This window comes from Pinus tabuliformis, chromosome Q (assembly GCF_031772625.1).
Source record: "Pinus tabuliformis cultivar Carrire ecotype Pingquan chromosome Q, CPIR1, whole genome shotgun sequence".
Taxonomy (NCBI): Eukaryota; Viridiplantae; Streptophyta; class Pinopsida; order Pinales; family Pinaceae; genus Pinus; species Pinus tabuliformis.
Genome location: NC_142296.1, coordinates 1025579777 through 1025604125, shown reverse-complemented (window position 1 = coordinate 1025604125; position 24349 = coordinate 1025579777). Strand labels below are relative to the sequence as shown.

General features: G+C 38.6%; 1 protein-coding gene across 2 annotated transcripts in view; it reads right to left on the bottom strand.

The window, feature by feature from the left end:
• LOC149222991 (general transcription and DNA repair factor IIH subunit TFB1-1-like) overlaps positions 1-16930 on the bottom strand; it is a 505404-nt gene extending 488474 nt beyond the window's left edge. For both annotated transcript variants that reach the window (XM_089383212.1, XM_089383213.1), the window contains exons 1-3: positions 16789-16930; positions 16506-16592; positions 15085-15166 (exon numbers count right to left, since the gene is read on the bottom strand). In XM_089383212.1, coding sequence (XP_089239338.1) covers positions 15085-15166; positions 16506-16583 — 160 coding nt within the window. In that variant the 5' untranslated portion in view covers positions 16584-16592; positions 16789-16930. The remainder of the gene's footprint in view (positions 1-15084; positions 15167-16505; positions 16593-16788) is intronic.
• Positions 16931-24349: the final 7419 nt, after the last annotated feature.

Below are 24349 nucleotides of genomic sequence, written 5' to 3'. Positions count from 1 at the left end.
TCCTCAAGCAGACCTAAAACTAGGGCACAATATAGTGCCATTTGTCTCTAAGAATTCAGACATCATTGTCATCAACTGTTTTTTCATCCTTGTATAGATCATCATTAAGGTACTTTCTTAATGCAGCCATTTGACGGTTCAGGCAGAAGTCTTATTATTTTATCATATTAGCCACAGTAGTATGTTCTTCACTGACATAAAGAGTAATCTACAACAGAATACTCTTGGTACCATCTTTTAATATTTATTGAAGCAAACGGTGTGGAAGAAGGGTACTTGCAAGGGTTCTGATCAGCACTCACTATAGTTGGATCAAGTGTAGTGACATACCCTTAAACAGTCATTGTAGCCTTCAACAGTCAATAGAGCTTATTGACATAGAGACATTCTATAATATATTAGCAATGAGAAAGTAACTAGGGCAGAGGAACAAGTAAGAGGATCTAATGTTGATATGATAGCTTCTACAGTGAGGATGGCTATATGACTATCTTACAAGTGACTTAGTATATGAGAGTATAGTTATGGGCTAATTACATAAGATACTATAATTTTGAATGACATAGTAATTATGACAAGAAGTTTGATATGTCACCTTGAACAAAGGTAAGTACAACACTAGTGACACTTCTCTTAAGAGCTTGTTAGGATTTGCACTATCTATATACAAGTAAGAGGATCTAATGTTGATATGATAACTTCTAAAGTGAGGATGACTATATCAGTGTTGCACTAATCACGATATTATCGTATAATCGCGATAATTTCAAAGAAAAGATAAAATCACCCATAGTAATCGGAATTTATTTTTTTGCCTGATTTTTTCGAAAAAATCGCGATTTAAAAATTGCAGGCCCGTCGAGCAGCACGATTTTAAAAGGGAAAACTTTAGATATTAAAAAAATTGAAAAAAAATGAATATTTTTGTACCAAACGATTTGTTTCCGATTATTACCAATTTTTTCCCGATTATTACAATTTTTTCCTCGCGCCGATATTATCCCGATAACGATTAGTGCAAAATTGGACTATATGACTATCTTACAAGTGACTTAGTATATGAGAGTATAGTTATGGGCTAATTACATAAGATACTATAATTTTGAATGACATAGTAATTATGAAAACAAGTTTGATATGTCACCTTGAACAAAGGTAAGTACAACAATAGTGACACTTCTCTTAAGAGCTTGTTAGGATTTGCACTATCTATATCTAGTGATACAGTGTTAAGAAAGTGATGTGATTATATGTAATGGGACAGCAAGTAACACATTGACATTGATAAAATATATTGACTTTGACTTAACACAATTACATGACTTTGACATCAAGTACCTTGATTATGATGTGAAGTATTGATTGACTTAGTTAGCATTCTATGAATGAGACACTTGACTTGATGATCTATGCCAGGAGACTCTATAATATATTATAGCAGTGCTAACAAATCTTTGGTGAATTGATACACATTTAGTGACTTGATACATTGAATAGTGAAATGAAAATGATTGTGACAATGCCAATAACATCATATGAGCTGATTGACATGACACACATTGACACATCGATACATTAACTTGACTCATAGATTTGATATGTATAGACACTTGGCATAAGGAAGTTGACCTTTGACTTTAACTTGATATCAATAGAACTATAATGAATATAATTTGACATATTGGCATACAACCTTGACATATTTGATATAGATTTGTACTATGTATCTTATAGTAATAACCTAGAGGGTGTACCATCATAATGATGACTTTACATGGTAACAGGTCTTTAATGACTTTTCTCCTGTTGCCAAGGTACCTTCTATTAGATTACTTTTATCTGTTGCTGCTGCTGCTTTTGACTTTGAGGTAGAAAAGATGGATGTGAAGACAGCATTTCTTCATGGGGATCTAGAAGAGGAGATATACATGAAGCAACCTAAAGGTTTTGCAATGAAGGGTAAGAAAGAAATGGTATGCAAGTAGCCCCCCTCAACGGGGTCCGGAGCAACGCCTTGAGAAAAAAAATTTGGACCCTATATTAGGTTGGGCAAACCTGCCTATGGTTTTGTGCATGATTTTCGTACATGGTTTTGAACGTGACGGTTTTCGGTTCATGGTTTTGGACATGATGGTTTTCGGTCCATGGTATTGGATGCTTCGACATGTATAAATATGTATTGTAACATTGAAAGGAACATAATGAAAAATCAAGCTGGTAGTCTTGGTTTTGGGATCCAGGGGAAAATCTCTGTGTATATGTGTTTTATGTGTTATGCTCTTGCAATGTTTATTTTATGTGTTTTAGAATTCATATGCAAGTAATTTCTGTACGGGGTTAAAACCTACAAGAGGAAGCTTGGTCGCGAACGTCCGCTTGCAAAAATTGGGTATGTAATTCGGCTTTGCCTCAGCATTGAATCTATGTTTTGGTTGGGGTTATGCTGGGGGGAACGAAGGGGAAGTCCGAAAATATGGGGAATTGAATGTTGTTGGTGGCAATGGGGGAGGCAATTGCTTGCCATGGCCTGGTTCTGTGTCTATATTTTCTCTCAAATGGGTAAAAACCATGACTACGAGGGGGGCACAAACGCGCTGCGAGGCTGTGAGGTTCTGCGCTTTGCAATTAAGGCCAAGGGAAAACTAGATAGAGGCACCACAATTCAAGGGGGCTCGAGGTTTGTAGAAAGTGGTAGGGGGAAACTAATAGCAGGGGGTTGGGGCTGCAACCACGACTGTAGTCTGCAAAGAAACCACTGGGATAGTTGGAAACCGCACAGGATTGATGGCAAGGCCAGGAATCCTGAGTGGAAAACTAGCTGGAGGGACCTGAGAGGCAAAGCCATTTCTCTTTGGGCTAAGGGAGCAAGGATATGGAACCACTATAGGCAATCTGCTAGATTCAAGGAGGGCTTGTGGGCTCGGCTTGGGATGGAGCAGGATGACCTACATACAATCCATATGCAAGGGGAAGGGAATAATGGCAGGCCTCGGGGTAAGGGTTAGAGACCTCCCCTCTGGGATCTGCGAGCTTCAACCCACCCCTGCACGACTGCGGTGAGGAATGGAGGAGAGGAAAAACATACACGGGCAAGGTGGTGTGTCAAGAAAATTCTTAATTTGAATCTAACTTATTCCAGGTGTCAACAGTGTTCTTCCAAACAGGTCATGGCCCGTGCTGCGAGAGGACGTGGGCGCGGCCGGAGAGGCCCGGCCCCCCAGACAGATAAGGGGCCAAGCACAACAGAAACTCACAAGGGGCGGAAATCAGTAGAGCACCTCATCGTTGAAGCAACAAAGGCCTACCGTGAGGGGACGGATGCTAGCATCCAAAAATTGATGGAAGAATGGGAAAAGGAGGTAAAGCAAGGAAGGGAGATAGAGGAAGAGATGGATAACTAGAGAACTTTTGTTTCGGATCTAGGGAACACTCGAGGGAGAATCACACAGTTCAAGCAAACGCTTTACCTATACTGATTAATGAAGAGTTTACTCGACAAGGCGATTGTTAAAATTGGCAACCAGGGCAAAACTTCATGTGGGTCATCTTATTCATGGCTGATAATATTTTTATTAGATTCCTCTCGTCGAGAGGTGTAGGATTGATATAAAGATCATCCGATTCCGATAAGTATTCATGGAGATATGAATTTATTTTGATTATGGAATTATTATCAAGCCGACCTACAACTCATGTAGGCTCAGAAGCCCAACAGTCGCATCTATTCACCCACCAACATTGTGCATAAATATAAGAGGATTTTTCCTCATTTGGACTCGCTCATCTCATCACATCTCTCTCTCTCTACTGCGCAGATATGAGTCTCTTCTCTACTGCGCTGAAATGGGTCTCTCTCTCTCACACATGTGAAGCCGGAAGCTGTTGAATTTGAAGCTACAACTGCAGAAGTAAAGATTGACTTGCGTGGCCTAGAAGATCTCCTCTTTGGAACTGTGTTGTAGGTTCATCTGAATCTCCTTTGAAAGCCGCAACTTTTGGTGGTGGAATGAAGTCAATCCGACGAACGGTTTGCAAGATATCGACTGCCCTAGTTTGAAGCCGGAAACTGCTGAAACTAAAGCTGCAACTGCAGAAGTAAAGATTGACTTGTGTGGCCTAGAAGATCTCCTCATCTAAACTGCGCTATAGATTCATCTGAACCTCCTCTGGAAGCCGAAACTTTTGGTCGTGGAATGAAGTCAATCCGACGAACGGTTTGCAAGATATCGACTGCCCTAGTTTGAAGCCGAAAACTGCTGAAACTGAAGCTGCAACTGAAGAAGTAAAGATTGACTTGCGTGGCCTAGAAGATCTCCTCATCTGAACTGCGCTGTAGGTTCATCTGAACCTCCTCTGGAAGCCGAAACTTTTGGTGGTGGAATGAAGTCAATCCGACTGTCGGTTTGTGAGATATGGTCTACCCTAGTTTGATAATGAAGCCGCTAATGCTGTTGCTACAGATCTAGGGTTTGCTACTGCTGATATGAATCAGATTTATTGTACTATTTCTCTCTGCTGAATTATTGAAGATAATGTTGGAAATACTGAGAGGGGGGTGAATCAATATTTCTTTTTCTCACTATTGTTTTACTAGTTAAAACATATATGTTCAGAAACACAAAATGAACAGCAGGAATAAATGCTTTTATTAATATAATTGTGCAGTAAAAATAAATACAATAAATAGATTGTCACAATTGGTTGCCAAGCTCCAACTTGGACTTAGGTGAGGCTCCAACCTCCTGAGCACCAACTCTATTTTTCCAAGACACCAATCTTGGACTTAGGAGCACCAACCTCTTTGGTATACACTAGTGTGTTGCTGCGCTCTTTTCAGCTTCCACTGCTTCTGCTGCCCCCTTTTCTTCTGCTGCTTCCACTATCTCATGCTCAGGTTATCCCGTCCCCGAACAACAACAACAACTCACACACTTTTCTGCTTTTTTTTTTTATATATGCTCCATGCCCCTGTCCATTCGTTTCCTCTTACGTGCTGGCTCTTTGGCTTCCTCCTCACTTGATCGCTTGACACTTCGGCTTCCATTCCTTTGCTTCTTCTGTCTTACAGGCTTTATCGGAAGCGTTCTTTAGGCCAAGAGCCTATTATAACCATGGACTTACTAGGAATCGAAGCGACCTTTTATTGGCGCTTTATAACCACCCATCGGAAGCCACCACCCGAGCGTTTTTATCAACCATCAGAAGCCACCACCCGAGCGCTTTAAAGCCCGCAAGCCTTAACCCCTGCGGCCATATATCATATAATATATCAATACATGGAAACCATATAATCCCCGCTCTACTTCCAATGCTCGGATTCCAAATCTTTATAACTCCGCCTTTATAAACCCTTAAGCCCTGACCTCCGACGAGGTGCGGACCCGACACCTTTCACCACTCCTCCCTATATGGATTTCAGATCCGGAATGGTTTCGACGAGTTCTGTCGGCGACTTATTAAGTAATGATCTATCCCGCGGACCCGACGAACCCTTCAGCTTGGCTTTATGATCTTTTTGGCTCCAACTGTCGGAGCTTACACTTCGCAGTCCCGAAAGGCTCCACTCCTCCGATCGCCCGATTGCCGATTAGATCGGGACCGTCGATCCAGATTAGTGATCGGACGGCTCACAACTCATCACACTATTCCCATGTCAATTTCTCCTTGGTTAGTTCCGATAACATCCAATCTCGTCGGTGCAACAAAAATTCTCCGCTCCTCTGCGGCTTCATCTGGACCATTGATATGGAAGGTCAATTGGCTCCTGTGTATGCTCTCGTCGTTCTAATGGAAAGTTTGGGCATGTATATATTAGTAGTTCACTTGATCGCCATCAAATGAACTTCTATATGCTCCGATAGCTCCGATAGCTCCTCCGATGACTCCTCTTGACTCCTCTTGTGTCACAACTCTTCAGTCCGAACTTTGGCATCAGAGGTTTGCCCACCTTCATTACAAAGCTCTACTTGGTGTAAAACAAATGGTGACAGGGATGCCCGAATTCCAAGTAGAGAAAGAAGGTGTATGTCCGGGATGTGCCAAAGGAAAGCTCAAAAGGGGACCATTCCCCTCAATCCTAAGCAAGACCTCCGATATATTACAATTGGTTTACTCAGGCATACCTGAGGTTGACATCAAGAGGGAGACTACTACACCATATACTCCTGAACAAAATGGTGTGGCAGAAAGGAAGAACCGCACAATTATGGAAGCTGTCCGGGCCATGCTACATGATCAAAGTCTTCCTAAGTTTCTATGGGCTGAAGCTGCAAACACTGTCGTATATGTACAAAATCGATGCCCTCATCAAGCATTGGGTTCCAAGACTCCTGAAGAAAAATTCACCGGTAAGAAACCTGATGTTTCTCATTTTAAAATTTCTGGAAGCCCTATATACTTTCATGTGCCGAAAGAGAAAAGAAATAAATTGGGAGCATCTGGAAAGAAGGGAATTTTCGTGGGCTATGGTGAAAATACTAAAGGCTATAGAATCTATGTAGCCGGTCAAAGGGAAGTCATAATTAGTTCTGATGTCACCTTTGACGAAAATATGGCTCTCAGCAAGGTGATCAATCTTCCAACTTTGAGGAGCTCTCAAGAAGCCGACACCAGGGAACCGAAAGAAAAGGATGATGAATCAATGCCTGATGTAGAAGAACCCATGGATCCGATTGATCCTCCTCCATATGAGCCTTCCTCTTCTAGGAAGAGGCCTTCATGGCTTAAGGGGTTACTTGATGATGCTGAAGGACATGCTGCACCGCGAGGAACCTTTCGTGAAAGTAAGAAACCTAATAGGTATCAAGGATACCTGACCATCATGAGCTCGATCATACAAAATGAACCTTCATCGTTCTCAGATGTCGTCAAGCATTAACTATGGAAGGATGCTATGACCATAGAATATGAGTCTATTATGGAGAATGATGTCTGGGAAGTAGTTCCCAGACCCTGTACAAGACAATTGTTACTTCAAAATGGCTTTACAAGATAAAGCATGCAGCAAATGGAAGTATGGAAAAGTATAAGGTTCATTTTGTTACTCGTGGTTTATCCCAGAAGGGAGGTATAGACTATGATATTTGCACCTGTTGCCAGATATACGACCATCCGCTTGATCATAGCCCTTGTGGCTTCACAAGGATGGAACCTACATCAGATGGATGTTAAGACCGCGTTCTTGCATGGTTCTATCAAAGAAGAGGTCTATGTGGAGCAACCTGGAGGATTTGAGATTATGATTGAAAATCTCATGTATGCAGGTTGAAGAAGGCTCTCTATGGGCTGAAGCAAGCACCCCGAGCATGGTATGAGAGGATCAATAGCTACTTGATGAAGCTGGGATTCACTAGGAGTGAAGCTGATCCTAACCTTTACTTTAAGGTTGAAGATGACAAGCCTCTCATACTGGTGTTGTATGTGGATGACCTCTTTCTAACAGGTGCAAACCCTCTCATTCACAAATGTAAGAGGGAGATGGCTTCTGAATTTGAAATGAAGGACCAAGGACTTGAAGTGTGGCAGAAGCCAAGGGAAATTTTCCTATCTCAAGGAAAATATGTGGTAAATATGTTGGAAAGATTCAGTATGATGGACTGCAAGCCTGTGACTACCTCGAGGATCTTAACTTTTAGAAGTTATATGGCAGTGATGTCGGACCAGACTTGGGAAATGCCTCTGAGTTTCAAAAACTCATTCGCAATGATGTTCTTGGTGAACCTCCGTCCGAACATATGTTTTGCAGTTAGCATTGTGAGCTCATATTTGGTTGAGCCTCACTGGATTGATGCCAGGAATCTTCTGAGATGTCTTCAGGACACAATATCTCATGGATTAAGATACACTTCCGGAGATGTGAGACTACTTGGATATATTGATGTGTTCTCCATGGCAGCCTGGATTGATGTGTTCTCCACGGCGATTGTAGCAGGATTGATGTGTTCTCCTATGAGGCCTGGATTGATGTGTTCTCCATGGAAATTGTAGAAGGATTGATGTGTTCTCCTGTGAGGCCTGGATTGATGTGTTCTCCATGGAAATTGTAGCAGGATTGATGTGTTCTCCTGTGAGGCCTAGATTGATGTGTTCTCCATGGCAATTGTAGCAGGATTGATGTGTTCTCCTGTGAGGCCTGGATTGATGTGTTCTCCATGGAAATTGTTGCAAGATTGATGTGTTCTCCTGTGAGGACAGAATTGATTAGTTCTCCTGTCGAGGCATCCTACCCATGCAGTCTGGGACTCATGGGAAGTACCTCTCATCTGATCAATGAGCAGGGAAATGAAGTTAGGGACCATAGTAGTACCGATGGACGCATTGTTGTAACTACTGTACTCCCTACGCTAGGATGACCTCCATTGATCTGGGATCAATGATACTGGTCTGGGACCAGTGGTAGGAGTTGTACCATACTATGACGCTGACTTCGGGTCGGTTGAGACTGGTCAGGGGTCAATGGTACATACTCTGAGACTGACTTTGAGTCAGTGGAGGATGATATTGGTCTGGGACCATTGGAGTTGTACTCACTATGACGCTGACTTTGGGTTGGTTGAGACTAGTCTGGGACCAGTGGTACATACTCTGAGACTAACTTTGAGTCAGTATGATATATCCTCAATCATTTCTTCTTCTTCATAATTCGAACAAAATCAGAGTAGAACAGAACAATGCAAGAGCAGAGCAGAACAGAACAAAACAGTACAGATCAGTGCAGGGCAGAACAAGACAAAGCAGAACAGGCAGAATAGAGCAGAGCAGGGCAAGGGTCAGGCTGTACAGGGCAGTTCATTTGATGGATCAATAGTAACGACCGATAGACAGATTGCAGATGAAGTTCTCCATGGTTGAGAGGGAGTGTTAAAATTGGCAACCAGGGCAAAACTTCATGTGGGTCATCTTATTCATGGCTGATAATATTTTTATTAGATTCCTCTCGTCGAGAGGTGTAGGATTGACATAAAGATCTTCCGATTCTGATAAGTATTCATGGAGATATGAATTTATTTTGATTATGGAATTATTATCAAGCCGACCTACAACTCATGTAGGCTCAAAAGCCCAACAGTCGCATCTATTCACCCACCAACGTTGTGTATAAATATAAGAGGACTTTTCCTCATTTGGACTCACTCATCTCATCACATCTCTCTCTCTCTACTGCGCAGATATGAGTCTCTTCTCTACTGCGCTGAAATGGGTCTCTCTCTCTCTCACATGTGAAGCCGGAAGCTGTTGAATTTGAAGCTGCAACTGCAAAAGTAAAGATTGACTTGCGTGGCCTAGAAGATCTCCTCTTTGGAACTGTGCTATAGGTTCATCTGAATCTCCTTAGAAAGCCGCAAATTTTGGTGGTGGAATGAAGTCAATCCGACGAACGGTTTGTAAGATATCGACTGCCCTAGTTTGAAGTCGGAAACTGTTGAAACTAAAGATGCAACTGCAGAAGTAAAGATTGACTTGCGTGGCCTAGAAGATCTCCTCATCTGAACTGCGTTGTAGGTTCATCTGAACCTCCTCTGGAAGCCGAAACTTTTGGTGGTGGAATGAAGTCAATCCGACGAACCGTTTGCAAGATATCAACTGCCCTAGTTTGAAGCCGGAAACTGCTGAAACTGAAGCTGCAACTGCAGAAGTAAAGATTGACTTGCGTGGCCTAGAAGATCTCCTCATCTGAACTGCGATGTAGCTTCATCTGAACCTCCTCTGGAAGCCGAAACTTTTGGTGGTGGAATGAAGTCAATCCGACTGTCGATTTGTGAGATATGGTTAGCCCTAGTTTGATAATGAAGCCGCTAATGTTGATGCTACTGATCTAGGGTTTGCTACTGCTGATATGAATCAGATTTATTGTACTATTTCTCTCTGCTGAATTATTGAAGATAAAAGAAGATTTAGTCAAAGGGTTTCCCCACACATTGTGGGGTTTGTCCCTGGCTAGCCACCACATCTTGTGTCTCTTGTCTTGGCTTGTTTTCTGTCGATCGTTTAATGTTCTATCTGCACTTGGTGGAATATAATAAGAAAAAGAAGTAAACTGTTATAAGCATAGAACATACCATAACTTAACAGCGATGCAACAGATATCTATGGGTATGGCGGTGACAGATATCTATGGGTATGGCGGTGACAGTTCAGGGAATGTTGAATTACAAGTCGACAAGGCGATGGAGCAACTATCTGTGGGTATGGCGGTGATAGTTCAGGGAATGTTGAATTACAAGGACATGGAGAAAATTCTATTCCAACTGCACAAACAGGATGTTGAATTACAAGAAGGACATGGAGAAAATTTTATTCCAGCTGCACAAACAGGATATCAGGATGGACAGAATTGACCGCCACATCCCTTGCATTCTGGAGTTGTATGGCATGCCAAGGGCAACAGCTGAAGATATGCTCCCGTCGCATCTACCTCAGAGGAACAGAAAGACTAGATCCATCCCATGCATAATTTTGGTATATGCAGTTAGCTTTTAAGTTTTGTGTTGAAAATGTCAGTTTTTACAATTATGTAGTGTCTGGACATGAGATAGAGATGTATCTAGCCTGGCTATAAAGATTGAAACAATATTGTTTTTGGATTGCTTATAATGTTGACCAGTGGCCAATAGACTTGGTTTCCCCTTAAGGCAAGTTGAGGCCACCTGGTTAATCTGTGTGGTGTAAACTTCTTTATTATATAATAGAAAATGGAATGGACCTACCAAGCTTCACAAAAGAAAATATTTATGATTTTAATAAATATTATTTTAATGATATTTAGTTAGTGTCTCCTCTAAAGGTGCTAGAGTTTTGGATTTTTAAAAGGTCTTTTGGACATTATTGTTGTTTCATAATTAATGGGCATTTAATTAATTAAATTATTAACTATTAATATTTATGATTTTAATAAATATTATTTTAATAATATTTAGTTATGAATATTCTCCATAAATTTGGTGCCCTAGTTATTACATCAAGAGGGAACCCTTGAAGTTAATCCTTCAACTTGGGGATTCTTTGAAGGCGATATATTTAGTACTTGGTGAAATAAATCATTCATTTCCTTTTCTCTCAACTACATCGACCTTGGATGCACATATACATATTGTCAATCTTCAACTCTAGATCTTGTGTAGTTTCTTTTCCAAGGGGTTTCTCATGGAAAGTCTTAATAGCTTATACCAAAGCTTGCACTTTGTTGAACCTTTCCATTGAATAAGATACCTTGCCTCACTTCAAGCCTTTCATAGAGACATTTATCACAAGTGGGTAATATTGGGACTCTTCCCGTTGGTGAAAATCCGAGAAGAGTAGGGAACGTAGGTTGTGGTGATAGTGATCCTCTGTCCCAAGTGTTGTTGTGCCCTCTAGCTAGCTTTAGCCTCTTTACAAGACCTACTAGTTTGTTCAGCAACAAGGCATACATTATTAATATATCTTCAATATTATTCTAGAATGTGATACCCACCTTAAATTATAATATAAACCAAACACAAATATATTTTATTAAATTAGAATTAGTTATAACTAATATCATTAATCATGCGCTTATATTTTGAAGGACTTGTATATTAATGATATTAAAAAATAATAATAACAATACAAGATTCAATAGAAAGAGGCTATGAGATGTTTAATAATAAATGTAAGGTAGTCTGTAAAATTGTAGAAAACTATAAATACACAAATAGACTTGTAATTACATTGTAAACAATAATTAAACAAATATTTAATTACAAGGTCTAATCAATGATCGGTTACTTCATACCTCTTTTAACAAATCACTTATTTCAAACTTGATTAAAAATATATTAAACATGGTTTATAATCTTAAATAAGTTAAAATCACTGAACAATTAACACACTATTAATTAATAATTCAAGATAGTGGATGTTGTACCCTAAAACAATAAGTACAAAACCATGGGCTAAACTAGGGTGGTTTCGCCCCACACTTATGAAATGATTTGACATCCCGTCCAAAGGGGGGAAATGAATCTAAATTGCCATGCACATAAAAGATGGTTTTACCTTTCCATCCCATTCATTGTGTTAAACCTCAAGCAAGTTACAGTGTCAAAAAAGCTTATAACCATAGATCATAGTGAGGAGTTAAAATTGTGGTAAGGATATTATTTTAATGCAAAATATTTTATATATTCCTTTGTTTGATGTCATAACAATGGTGCTTAATTATATACCCTCATTTTTATCCACGTGTAGAGTAATTTATGGAAAAAAACAATAAATTCTAATGGTTTCACCCCACACTTAAAGCAAGTTTGAACTCCCTTCAAATGGTGCGAAATCAACTATGGTGCTTAATTATATACCCTCATTTTTATGCAAAATATTTTATATATTCCTTTGTTTGATGTCATAACTATGGTACTTAATTATATACCTCATTTTTATCCACAGGTAAAGTAATTTATGGAAAATAAAATAAAAAATAAATAAATAAATAAATAAAAATAAAAAAAATAAAAATAAAAAATAAAAAATAAAATTTTGATGGTTTCACCCCACACTTAAAGCAAGTTTGAACTCCTTTCAAATGGTGTGAAATCACTCTAATTGGCCCGTGCACATGAAGAGTGATATCACCTTTTTGCCCGTGATGTTTTTGTTAAACTATGTGGAAGTTAAATGGGCGAAACCTATGACAATCGTCATATCAAGGGACTCTACACCATTAGATCAAAGCTATTGCACATTTATTAAACTATGTGGAAGTTAAGTGGGCGAAACCTATGACAATCGTCATATCAAGGGACTCTACACCGTTAGATCAAAGCTAATGCACATTTATAATTCTCACATCTAGCTCCATTATTGTTTGATTGTTGATGAACAATAAAGCATGTTTGAACTCCCTTGAAATGGTGCGAAATCAATTATGGTGCTTAATTATATACCCTCATTTTTATGCAAAATATTTTATATATTACTTTGTTTGATGTCATAACTATGGTGCTTAATTATATATCCTCATTTTTATCCATGTGTAGAGTAATTTATGGAAAAAAAAAAAACAATAAATTTTCAAATGGTGCGAAATCACTCTGATTGGCCCGTGCACATAAGTAATTTATGGAAGAAAAAAACAATAAATTCTGATGGTTTCACCCCACACTTAAAGCAAGTTTGAACTCCTTTCAAATGGTGTCAAATCACGCTGATTGGCCTGTGCACATGAAAAGTGATATCACAATCATCATATGAAGGGACTCTACACCATTAGATCAAAGCTATTGCACATTTATTAAACTATGTGGAAGTTAATTGGGCGAAAACCTATGACAATCATCATATCAAGGGACTCTACACCATTAGATCAAGGCTATTGCACATTTATAATTCCCACATCTAGCTCCATTATTGTTTGATTGTTGATGACATTAAAATTTAACAAGAAACTGGGAATCAAGGATTCTCATTAACACACCTTGCAATATGTTTATATACGGTAATCTGGTAATCTATGTAGTAATCATATGTTTATATACAGTAATCTATGTAGTAATCTAATGATTAATTAATCTCTAGAAGTAATATAAGCATCCATGAAACAAGTTATCATGGATTGTTTGTGAAATTATCATGTTAATTTCCAACTGTACATTTGCGGGTTAGTATTATTGGGATAAGATATTTTTTACTTATGGATGGAACTAGCTAAACAAGGATTTATTGTTCTTTTTTAAATCTCTCCACCAATTAATACAACAATTCAAATCTCGCACTAATATGTATGCTACAGAACACCATGAGGATTGCCAGGGCATGGAATTAGAGTTGGAAGGCCATTGAAAAAAATGTCGTCCCCTCCAAATACATATATTGCTATGTATAAAAAAACACATTTCTACCCCTAAATACTATGCAATGTATTGTTTTTCACTTTTGCTCTTTTTTTAACCCCCTATACGAATGGGCATGTTAAAATATTATCTATCTAGTGAAGTCCCCATGCTATCAAGAAACATAACCAACATCTGCAAAATACAAAAGACACATGGCACATGTGGGGTATGGAGGTACACCAAGACACATGGAACATGTGGGGTAGGGAGGTACACCAAGACACATGGCACATGTGGGGTAGGGAGGTACACCAAGACACATGGCACATGTGGGGTAGGGAGGTACACCAAGATCATAAGAGATAATATCAAGGAAAAGTACATATAGTGATCACACTTACAAGATGCAAGTGCTCCCTTAAACCATGAGTCCTAGTAATGCCTAATCCATGATACCTACACATCATCCCAAGGTATAAGAATACCCATCAAGGCAGGGAGTTACTACCCACTAGGGGGAAGTCACTGGGGGGGTCACTACCCACTAGGGGGAGTCACTACCCACTAGGGGGGAGTTACTAATGTCACAAAAGATATACCATGGAATAAGAAAAATAAACAAGATTAGGTGTAGCCATAACAATCCACACAAACGAGGATCTAAGAGTCACTTTCACAAAATGAACAAACTCACATGGCTTTATAGCTCTATAGGGCACATCATTTGGGCTTATATGGTGTGGCCAAATTTTTTTGGAGTCTCCCTAAAAGAGGGGTAACACCCCCTTGTGTCGGAGAAAATCCAACCAAAGCATGGAAAGGAGCCACCATGATGACAACGGGTGGCCTTTCTTTTATGCCCCTAGGATCTTACTTAGGCTTTAGGAATTTTATCATAAAATGTAAGGGTTTGAATGAGTCACTTTCACAAAATGAACAAACTCACATGGCTTTATAGCTATATAGGGCACATCCTTTGGGCTTATATGGTGTGGCCAAATTTTTTTGGAGTCTCCCTAAAAGAGGGGTAACACCCCTTTGTGTTGGAGAAAATCCAACCAAAGCATGAAAAGGAGCCACCATGATGACAACGGGTGGCCTTCTTTAATGCCCCTAGGGTCTTACTTAGGCTTTAGGAATTTTATCATAAAAAGTAAGGATTTGAATGTTAATAGAACCACAATGCAAAATGGATTCTTATTAACTATAAATACTTCAAACTCCCATTTGTACAAGTAATTCAAGTGTTTCATGGATTCATGAAATAAATAAAATAAAAATAGAACTAAAATACCTGTTATGTTTCCCATATCCACAATAACCTTGAACGAGAGAAGCCTTGAATCATTTGGAATAAACGTTAAACTCCTTTGTGTCTAGAGACAAATAAAAAGACAAGTGTATGAGATTAAGGAGGAAAGATGAGCAGATTTGAAAATAAGGAAAAAAAAAAAATATATATATATATATATATATATACTCTTCAATAGAAGATGATATTGTTTTGTATTGTTTATTAAATAAAAGACTGCAATCTACTTTTTCCAATTTATTTCTTCTATTTTACAATTACAAATAACTTAATTTGGTTTGTTTCCTCCAGCAAAGAAATATACTTTAATCTTAATCATTTATGTCACTTTTAACACCTTAATCTTAATTCTTTTGAAAAATATATCAACCATATCATTATATCATTCATATTTTCCACATGTATTGCACTTATATATATATATATATATATATATATTCAACTACTCTGAAAAACATTACTAGCTAAAAGAATAATTTCAACAAATATTATGTAGTTTCACCAAAAATATGGTGAGAGAAAAGTTCATAAAGCAATGGATCCAACCTTAAAAAAGTTCTCACAACTCCAAATAAATATGCCAAAAATCATGGTTTGATCCCTTGAAATCATGGGAGACAGCAAGAAGATGTCCCAAACAGTTCCCAATAGTTTGGGGATGTTTCCTAACGGTTCTTAAATCTCCAAAATGCGAAAACATGGGGTACACGAGTCTTTCCTTGGGGCGGGGCAGGGGCAGGGGCAGGGGCAGGGGCGGGGGCAATGAAATCTGTCTGAAACATTTAAGGATGGCAAACAAGTCCCCGATGGGGCAGGGGCGGGGCAATGAAATCTGTCTGAAACATTTAAGGATGGCAAACAAGTCCCCGATAAAGTCTTTAGTTATCTGGGTTACCCTAGGTAGTGTGGGAAAATGAATGAAATTTTCCCATATAAATTCAATTCTCACAAGTGGTATGATGGATGTTGACAATGTTAAGAGTACATGTATATTCCTCATATAAAATAGTGAAAAGAAAAGCAAAATCTAATTAAAAAGTTGTTTTCGTGATTAACAAACAATTGAGGGATTAAAAAAATTTGCTTGATTAGATTACTGTTTGAGTTTAAAAGATATGAAAACATTCAAGCCATCGATACACAAACGAAAAACTGAGTTGCATGTTCACATGCTGCCTGTATGGAGTTATGATACCCAGGAGAAAAATCATAACCACGATTCGATTCCCCTGATATATAAACAATTGCGTTAACTAACAAAATCCTACGCAACACGAAAATCTGCACATAGTAATAAATAAAACAACGCAGAATAAATGGAATACACCTATTCCTAGATATTTATTAGTTACATTTTGGCAGAAGAATCGCAGATTGTGGGGGCAATAGGAAATATAGAATACCATGGTTAGAACACCCCGCGTCAAAGTATTTTTGTTCGAGCGCCTATATGCTGGTACTGATAGCTGCTCTTCTCCCATTTTCCTTCCCTGCCCCATAACATAACTGAAGTCCTTAGCCCTTAATTTTCAAAAATTCCTCCGTTAAAAAACCGAAAGCAACCGCGCCATTTGTTATAGTGAAGTACCATGCAGAAAGAGAGCGAGAGCACTAAAAACTGTAAAAACACAAGGCTTGTAAACTCCGAATATTTCGTTGGACATTACAAATAAAACCAGATGATACCTTCGAAAGTTAGAATTCAGTTTCTGATCGGCGCAGAATTAATTACCAGATGAAAGAATTTCATCGCAGGAAGCTATAAATAGATTTAGAGGTTATGCCAGTTTATAGATTTAGAGGTTATGCCAGTTTCTTGAAATTGGTTTCTGTTCGAATTCTGCGTGTGATTTAAATCGCTTAGTATTGCTTTATTGTGTAACTGCCAAACAAAAAACATTAAACCGTTGTGAAAAGAGGATCCTATTTGGGAAGTCATATATTCCACAATGAATGAAATTTTAAGGTCTATGAGACTACAAGTTTTTTTCTTTTTTTTCTTTTGCAATTCAATCTTCTTATTATTTGAGTTAATGACGAGTTGACCCAACCTTTTAAGAGTCCCTTCACTGAAAAGACAATGCCAAGGAACCGAAGTTAACATGTTGTTGTAACTGTTTTTCCAATTCCATTGTCCCAGAAGTGCAAAAAGTACACACACGCTCTTCCCAAATTTCTTTGGGTTTTTTCCACCGACCTGTTTCGCACCGTAATTGATGCGAGTTAGTTCTTAATTGAGCAATAAGAATCTTTGCTCTTCGTGGAATATTGATGCGAGTTAGTTCTTAATTGAGCAATAAGAATCTTTGCTCTCCATGGAATGCTAGCTCCAATGTACTCTTTTTGTTGGAGATCACACGTGGGGTTGAATTCTTGAACATAGTACTTCTTCTTTCTACCCAACTCTTTTCCTCGTATATGCTTACGAAACTTCTCCATAACATAACTCTTCAAATATTTGCTATTTGTGGGACATGCATTGACATAAATATTCCATTTTTGCATCCATTTGTTGTTTTGTCTCATCCATGATTTCTTTCTTTCACTCATTCCTTCACTGAAGATAACTTCAGGCCATCTACCTCCTCCCATTTGCTCAATTCTCTGAAGATACCTTATAAGACGCATCATAGCAATTGCTTTCGATGGAAGTTGCTCATGTTTCATTCAGCGTTGTCTCATAAGAAACTGGATTTTTTTATTTTAAACTTTGTCATGATTTAGAGGCCACCCACCTCAATCCATCAAACAGTGATTCCACCTCACGGTCGGACATCACCAAAAACCATCATCAGATTGGTCTCCATCCAAGCCTTCCAGGGGTTCCAGAGCGTTTGTCCAACCAATGCTTCCAGAACTAGTAACTCAACCCACAGCTTATACAAGGCTTCCAGAACTAGTAACTCAACCCACAGCTTATACAAGGCTTCTAGAGCATTTGTCCAACCAAAGCTTCCAGGACTAGTAACTCAACCTGCCAAGGGCTTCAAGAGCGTTTGTCCAACCAGGGCTTCGAGGACTAGTAACTCAACCCAAGCTGTTACAGGGCTTCTAGAGCGTTTGTTCAACCAGGGCTTCCAGGACTAATAACTCAACCCAAGCTATGGAAAAATGAGAACCAACCAAAATAAATCAATGAAAGTAAACCCACAATCACCATGGCTATCTAGGAAATGGCAAGGCTAGGCAATCCACTGTCGATCCAGGCAATCCTCCATGCCAGTAATAGATCATAACCAAGAAACCACATGCATGTGCCATGCATGCCAAAACTCGTGAAGAAATCATACATGCAACTAGGTACCTACAAGAAAATCTAATGTAGTTGTTGATGTCGATGCCTTCTTGTGCTTTCCTGCTCTTCCTTTGCTTTCTTGCTCCAAGAATCCAAGTATGCCACACCCTCCAAGAGTGCTTCAAGAAAAATCTAAGTAACCAAGAGTATGAGAGAGAGAGAGAATAATGAGAGAGCTCCAAAACTGAATTGACCAAGTCTTGCCTACTGATCCTCATAAGCCTTTTTATTAATGAGGCCTCTATTTTCTTCATTTTCAATTATTTTCTTTCAATTTCCTCCTCACATGCAAAATGTGACCTTTCACCTTCCTTTTCTCCTAATTTCCATTATTGTCATGAATAAATGTGCCAAAATACATTTTTTCCTTTTTAATACCTTAGCCAATGCCTTTGCTAATTTCCTTAGCCTTAAACAACCAAATGAACACCCCCTAGGATGTCCTGCCCGCCATTCAGCTTGGAATACATGTCCCATCATCCATGGTATTTATATATTTTTACATAGAATTTTCACCAGGGTTGTTACAGAACCCTCCCCCTTGGGGTAACACTGTCCTCGGTGTTCAATGACACCTATAACCAATAATACCATTGAAAACAAAACATATTGCCCATGGAGCTTTATAACACAACTCGTTGCAGTATTTACAATGAAAGATCTACTCAAAATCAAAACATCATGACAACATGACAACATACCGCATACTGGAGCTTTATAACATAGCTCATTACGGTATTTACAATAACCACATATACATATACACATATGTACATTTTCTCAACCAACAAATAAAATAATATGAATCCGCAACAAGGGAATCTAGAGGCTCACACCTCCACCCTCAAAGTAATACTAGGATCCACCTCCTTCCCAGGAAGTCCAGAATCCACTGCAAAGTCAAATTTGCATCCAATGTCCAGCACTATAATCTCGCGCCACTTGTCCTCTCAGCGAACAGTTACTAGATCATTGTTCTAGGGCGCACTCCCAATATGCATTTGATTCCATATGGCAATGCTAATGACCAAAACAATCCATCTGTGACCTTCCCTTCTCTGCTACACAATCCCTTGGGAATCCGGTAACCCCTTCCATATAGTCACTCACCTTCCAAGTTCCACTGGCACCCCCATCCCGGGTAGTCCATCCCTTGGCAAGGCTTCCCCGCATCTTAAGATACAAAAACCAAGGCATATACCTACCTCAACACATCATACCAATCATATCATGCTCATGGAAATCAATGGACACTATTGGGTACCAATGTCCCACAATGGCCCTACTCCTGAAGTGCTTTACTAGCATACTGCTGCATGTTCCAATTTCTTTTGTTGTTGCTGCTAATTCTTGTAGTCGATTTCAATCACCCAACAGGGCATTCATGCATTCCTATACCAAGCAAATAACTTCCATTAGATTCAAAATAAATTGAAATAACTTCAAATCATACCTCATTCCTAGTTCGTCAATAAGGTACACTTGGAATCCTATTCGCTTCTTGTCACCAGAATTCAAACTAACATCTTTGACCAAATCAACATGTATAAAAATATCACATCAGGTTAGCTCAAAACACAACCATCATAGATCAAAATCATAAATCACATGTAACCATCATAAACCAGAATCATAGATCATAAACTAGAATAATAGATCATAATTCAAAATCATAGATCATAATTCACACGTAATCATAATATACCAGAATCATAGGTCACATGCATAATAAAAATGAAATACAATATTGATACCTATCTTTCATCAATCCTTACTTCTGCCTTTGTTCTTTTGTATAGACATTAGATCGGTTGCCACACCCAGCAAACACCGAGTGTTTTCTCCTCTACCAGGTGCACATACACATAGTGTGCATCACACACTTACAACCACATGACATACCACACCATGCAATATATGCATCTACACCTGACATACAACACATACACCTACACCTAATGTATACAATACAATGCATCCATCTATACCCAATGTGCAATACCAACCAATACATGTACCTACACATAGTACAACACAACGAGCACACACACCGCAATACCACGACTACATGATGCACATATATAATACCACATGCCCTCAACCCAACATGTATGACATGCACACAATACCACATGTGCACCAATACCATATGTACAACATGTACACAATACCATCGGTACACCGCACCACTTGCACAACATCACATGTGCATGACACCACCTACACATCGTGTACACAACGCCACATGTACGCTACACCACTATACAATGCATACACAATACCCCATGTACACAGTACCATAGTCATGACATGTACACGACACTACATGTACATAGTGCCACATGCACACAACGCCCCTTGTACAATATGTACACAACACCACACGCACATGACACCACTTGTACAATCATGCACACCACACCATATGTACACAGTACCAGTGTACCACATGCACGCAACACCACTTGTACATAGCACTGCATATCCAACATGTACACAACATCATTTGTACACAACACTGCATATCCAACACTCGTAGAGCACCACATGCATACAATGCCACATATCCATCATGCACACAGTACAATATGTACACAACACCGTATATCCAACATGTACATAGCACCATATATACCCAACGCTGAATATGAACCATTCATACAACATTAACTGTACTAACACCTTGTACATAACATTGCATAAACAACATGTACATATGCTATGTATACACAACACCACAAGTGCACACATCATAGATGCAACATGTACAACATATACAACGTATGCTCAACAATAGTACCACACATCCAAAACCATACTGTCCTTACCAAGAAACCTTGCTTCCGGTATCTCATCCATGCTTATCCTAGCATGCCGCAGACCACACTGCTTTCACTTTGTTGATGTATCCTTCAACATTACATGTTATAACATAGACATAGGCATAATACAAGTATACAATATCAAATCATATCCACATGATACTGACCTCGTATATTTGTCGTGACTATTCTTCCCAATTGATTCCTTGTAAGACCAGGAACCTCTTCATGTTTTTCTCTTGCATAAGCAATCATTCCTCCACAAGAATGATCCCTGACAACCCTGTTAGATAGTAACATAGATACATGGATACATACATACATATATAAACGTTAGCATAAAATAATCATGATCATGTCAGACAACAACATACATACATACATGTATACATATATATAAACTTCAACATAATCATGATCATAAAATAATTACCAGATAACATAAGGTCTAGGTTAAGAGAACTTCCTTATTTATGCACAAGCATTGAGAGAAATAGTTCCCAACATATCCAAAGTATATGACACCGTTGATCCATTTACTTTACCTTTTCTGGTTACATTTCTTATGTTTGCGTTGCTACTGTCCATTTAGCACAATGGACCCAACCAGTCCAACCAATTATCATAGTCTTACCTTCCGCTGCACTTACTCTTGCACAGAGCTTCATTTGGGTCTTATATCATTAGTTGGGTACCACAAATCTCTCCCGATTTCCATCAACTTTCGTCTTTCCCAATCAATTCCCAAGACTCAAAACATAAAAAAGGTAAGACAAAAAACAAACAAGAAGAAGACCGTAAAAACCAACAACAACATGACTCCGTAAACAAAGTGGTACGACCACACACTAGACATAAACAAATCCACAAATCAAGCTCAACAATTCATAAAAGACCAAAAGCACAAGACTAAAAACAAACACCATGACTCAATCCCCATGGTTCCCAGGGAAAGCTCAACTCGAGCCTTCTTCAAGATTTCATGGCAACCTCTCTTGCCATGCAACTCCCTGCATCATGCTCACACATGTCAACCACATGTTCCAAATATCAAGACAATCATATTTATTAATTTGAAATCAACCGTTACCAAGACTAACAATCATGTCATAATCCATAGTCAACTCATAGTTATCAATCATAATACTACAACTATCACCTACTATACTCAAATACATATCAACTATCTCAACACATACATTTTAGTACAATCATCTTAAAACAAAATCATTTGAACGCATACTCATATTAAGCAATTCATCAATCATTCAACCACTTGCAAACATACCATGTTAAATAAATCAATTAGATGACATAATAGGCACCAAACACTCAAATATCAAATAGACGACATAATCAACTATGAAACACCAAGTATGATACATAAGCAAACTCATACCTTAGTGTACCTCAGGGGAGGCTATCTTGTCTGCATAATCAATCTAGTTAGCGAGATATAAATTTACAACATGTCAACATAAATCATGATATCCATAACAGTAACTAACTAACATGTTCATATTACAAGCTCATAAGCATATGTCATTCATGCATAATAATCACATATGTATGATTAGTCTAGATTAGTATGACACCATATCACAAATATGTCAGCTCATACCTGAGTATTGAAACCATAACTATCTGCATAGGTCAAACCAGGTTAACACAATACATATAACATCAAGATCTTCAATACAATGAACATAACCATCACACATATGACCAATCCAAATTACAACATCAATATCTCAATGAAATGACCATAATCATCAAGTTAATAGCATATAACAACAATAAGCTATATATCATACTCATCCACAACATACAACATAATCATCAGGTTATCTATTATAAAACAACAATAGCAATGCATACAACTATAGGTTACTATCATTCTTGACTATCTGACACTTGTGCATATAACTACACTAACCATTTAACATATATCATGAATGTAACCACAACATCAAAGACATGTACATAAACTAATGTATATAACCTTAATGCATATAACAATCCTTTAACCTACACACCTGCATGCCAAACATACACTTCCTATATGACGATCTTCTCTTATCCCAAAGTCTAATGTTGCAACCTCATTATAATGATCTGCATCTCCTGCTCTATCTCAGCCAACACATTAGCATCATAACATCCAATAGCAACATGATGACCTAAATTGCATACAATGACTTCACAAGGCATGTTTGACCTACTATACATGCATAATCATAGCCACGACCATACATGCATAACAAAAACCATTACTCCATTGTACACATTGCCACATGCAACCAACAATATGCATAAACAATGCCAAATCAACTACACCTACGCATAAACGCATGTAGTCGAACATAAGCGATCAATTCTTGTAATCAACCTACAAGACTGATACATGTAATCAAAATATTCAAAAATGTAACCTAACATACAAGGATGTAAGTAGGTATCATGAAATCAACATGTAAGCGACATATAATTCTGTTGACACCTAATCCGAAACGGATGGGTGAACTGGACAGTCATCTAGAAGATGAACTGATCCGTTTTATTTTTGTATATAAACATAAGATAACTAATGAATAATATCAATCAGTTTTTGTCTCTCGTTCAATGTGGAGTTACCCTGGCCTGACATGGTATCAGAGCACAGGTCCCAGAAATAACTCCTGCCTCTGCCAGGTTTCTGCTGCCTCATGAAACCTCTGTCCTGAGAGACTGCGCATCCGTTTTCATCTGTGCCTCTGTCCTGGAGACTGCGAATTCTTTTATAAAACGTTTGCCTGAATTCGCTGCCCCTCTCTGCGCTGCCTCTGATCTGACATATCTGTCCATATGCCAACGCATCTGCCTGAAACGTTCTTTGCCTCTGTCGCTGCCCAGAGATTGAGCTTGGTCGAAACTTGGACGTGCTATGTTGAACATGGTGACTGCGTTGAAGACTGAAGACTGCGTTTTTGGTGAAAATGTGACTGCGTTTTTGTAATGGTGACTGCGTTGAAGACTGAAGAACTTTGATGGTGAATGCATATATGGTAATAAAACGAGTGCGTTTTAGATTCTGCTGCCGCATATAATTTCAAAAATTGCAGTGACCTATGTACGCTATGCGTTTTAGATT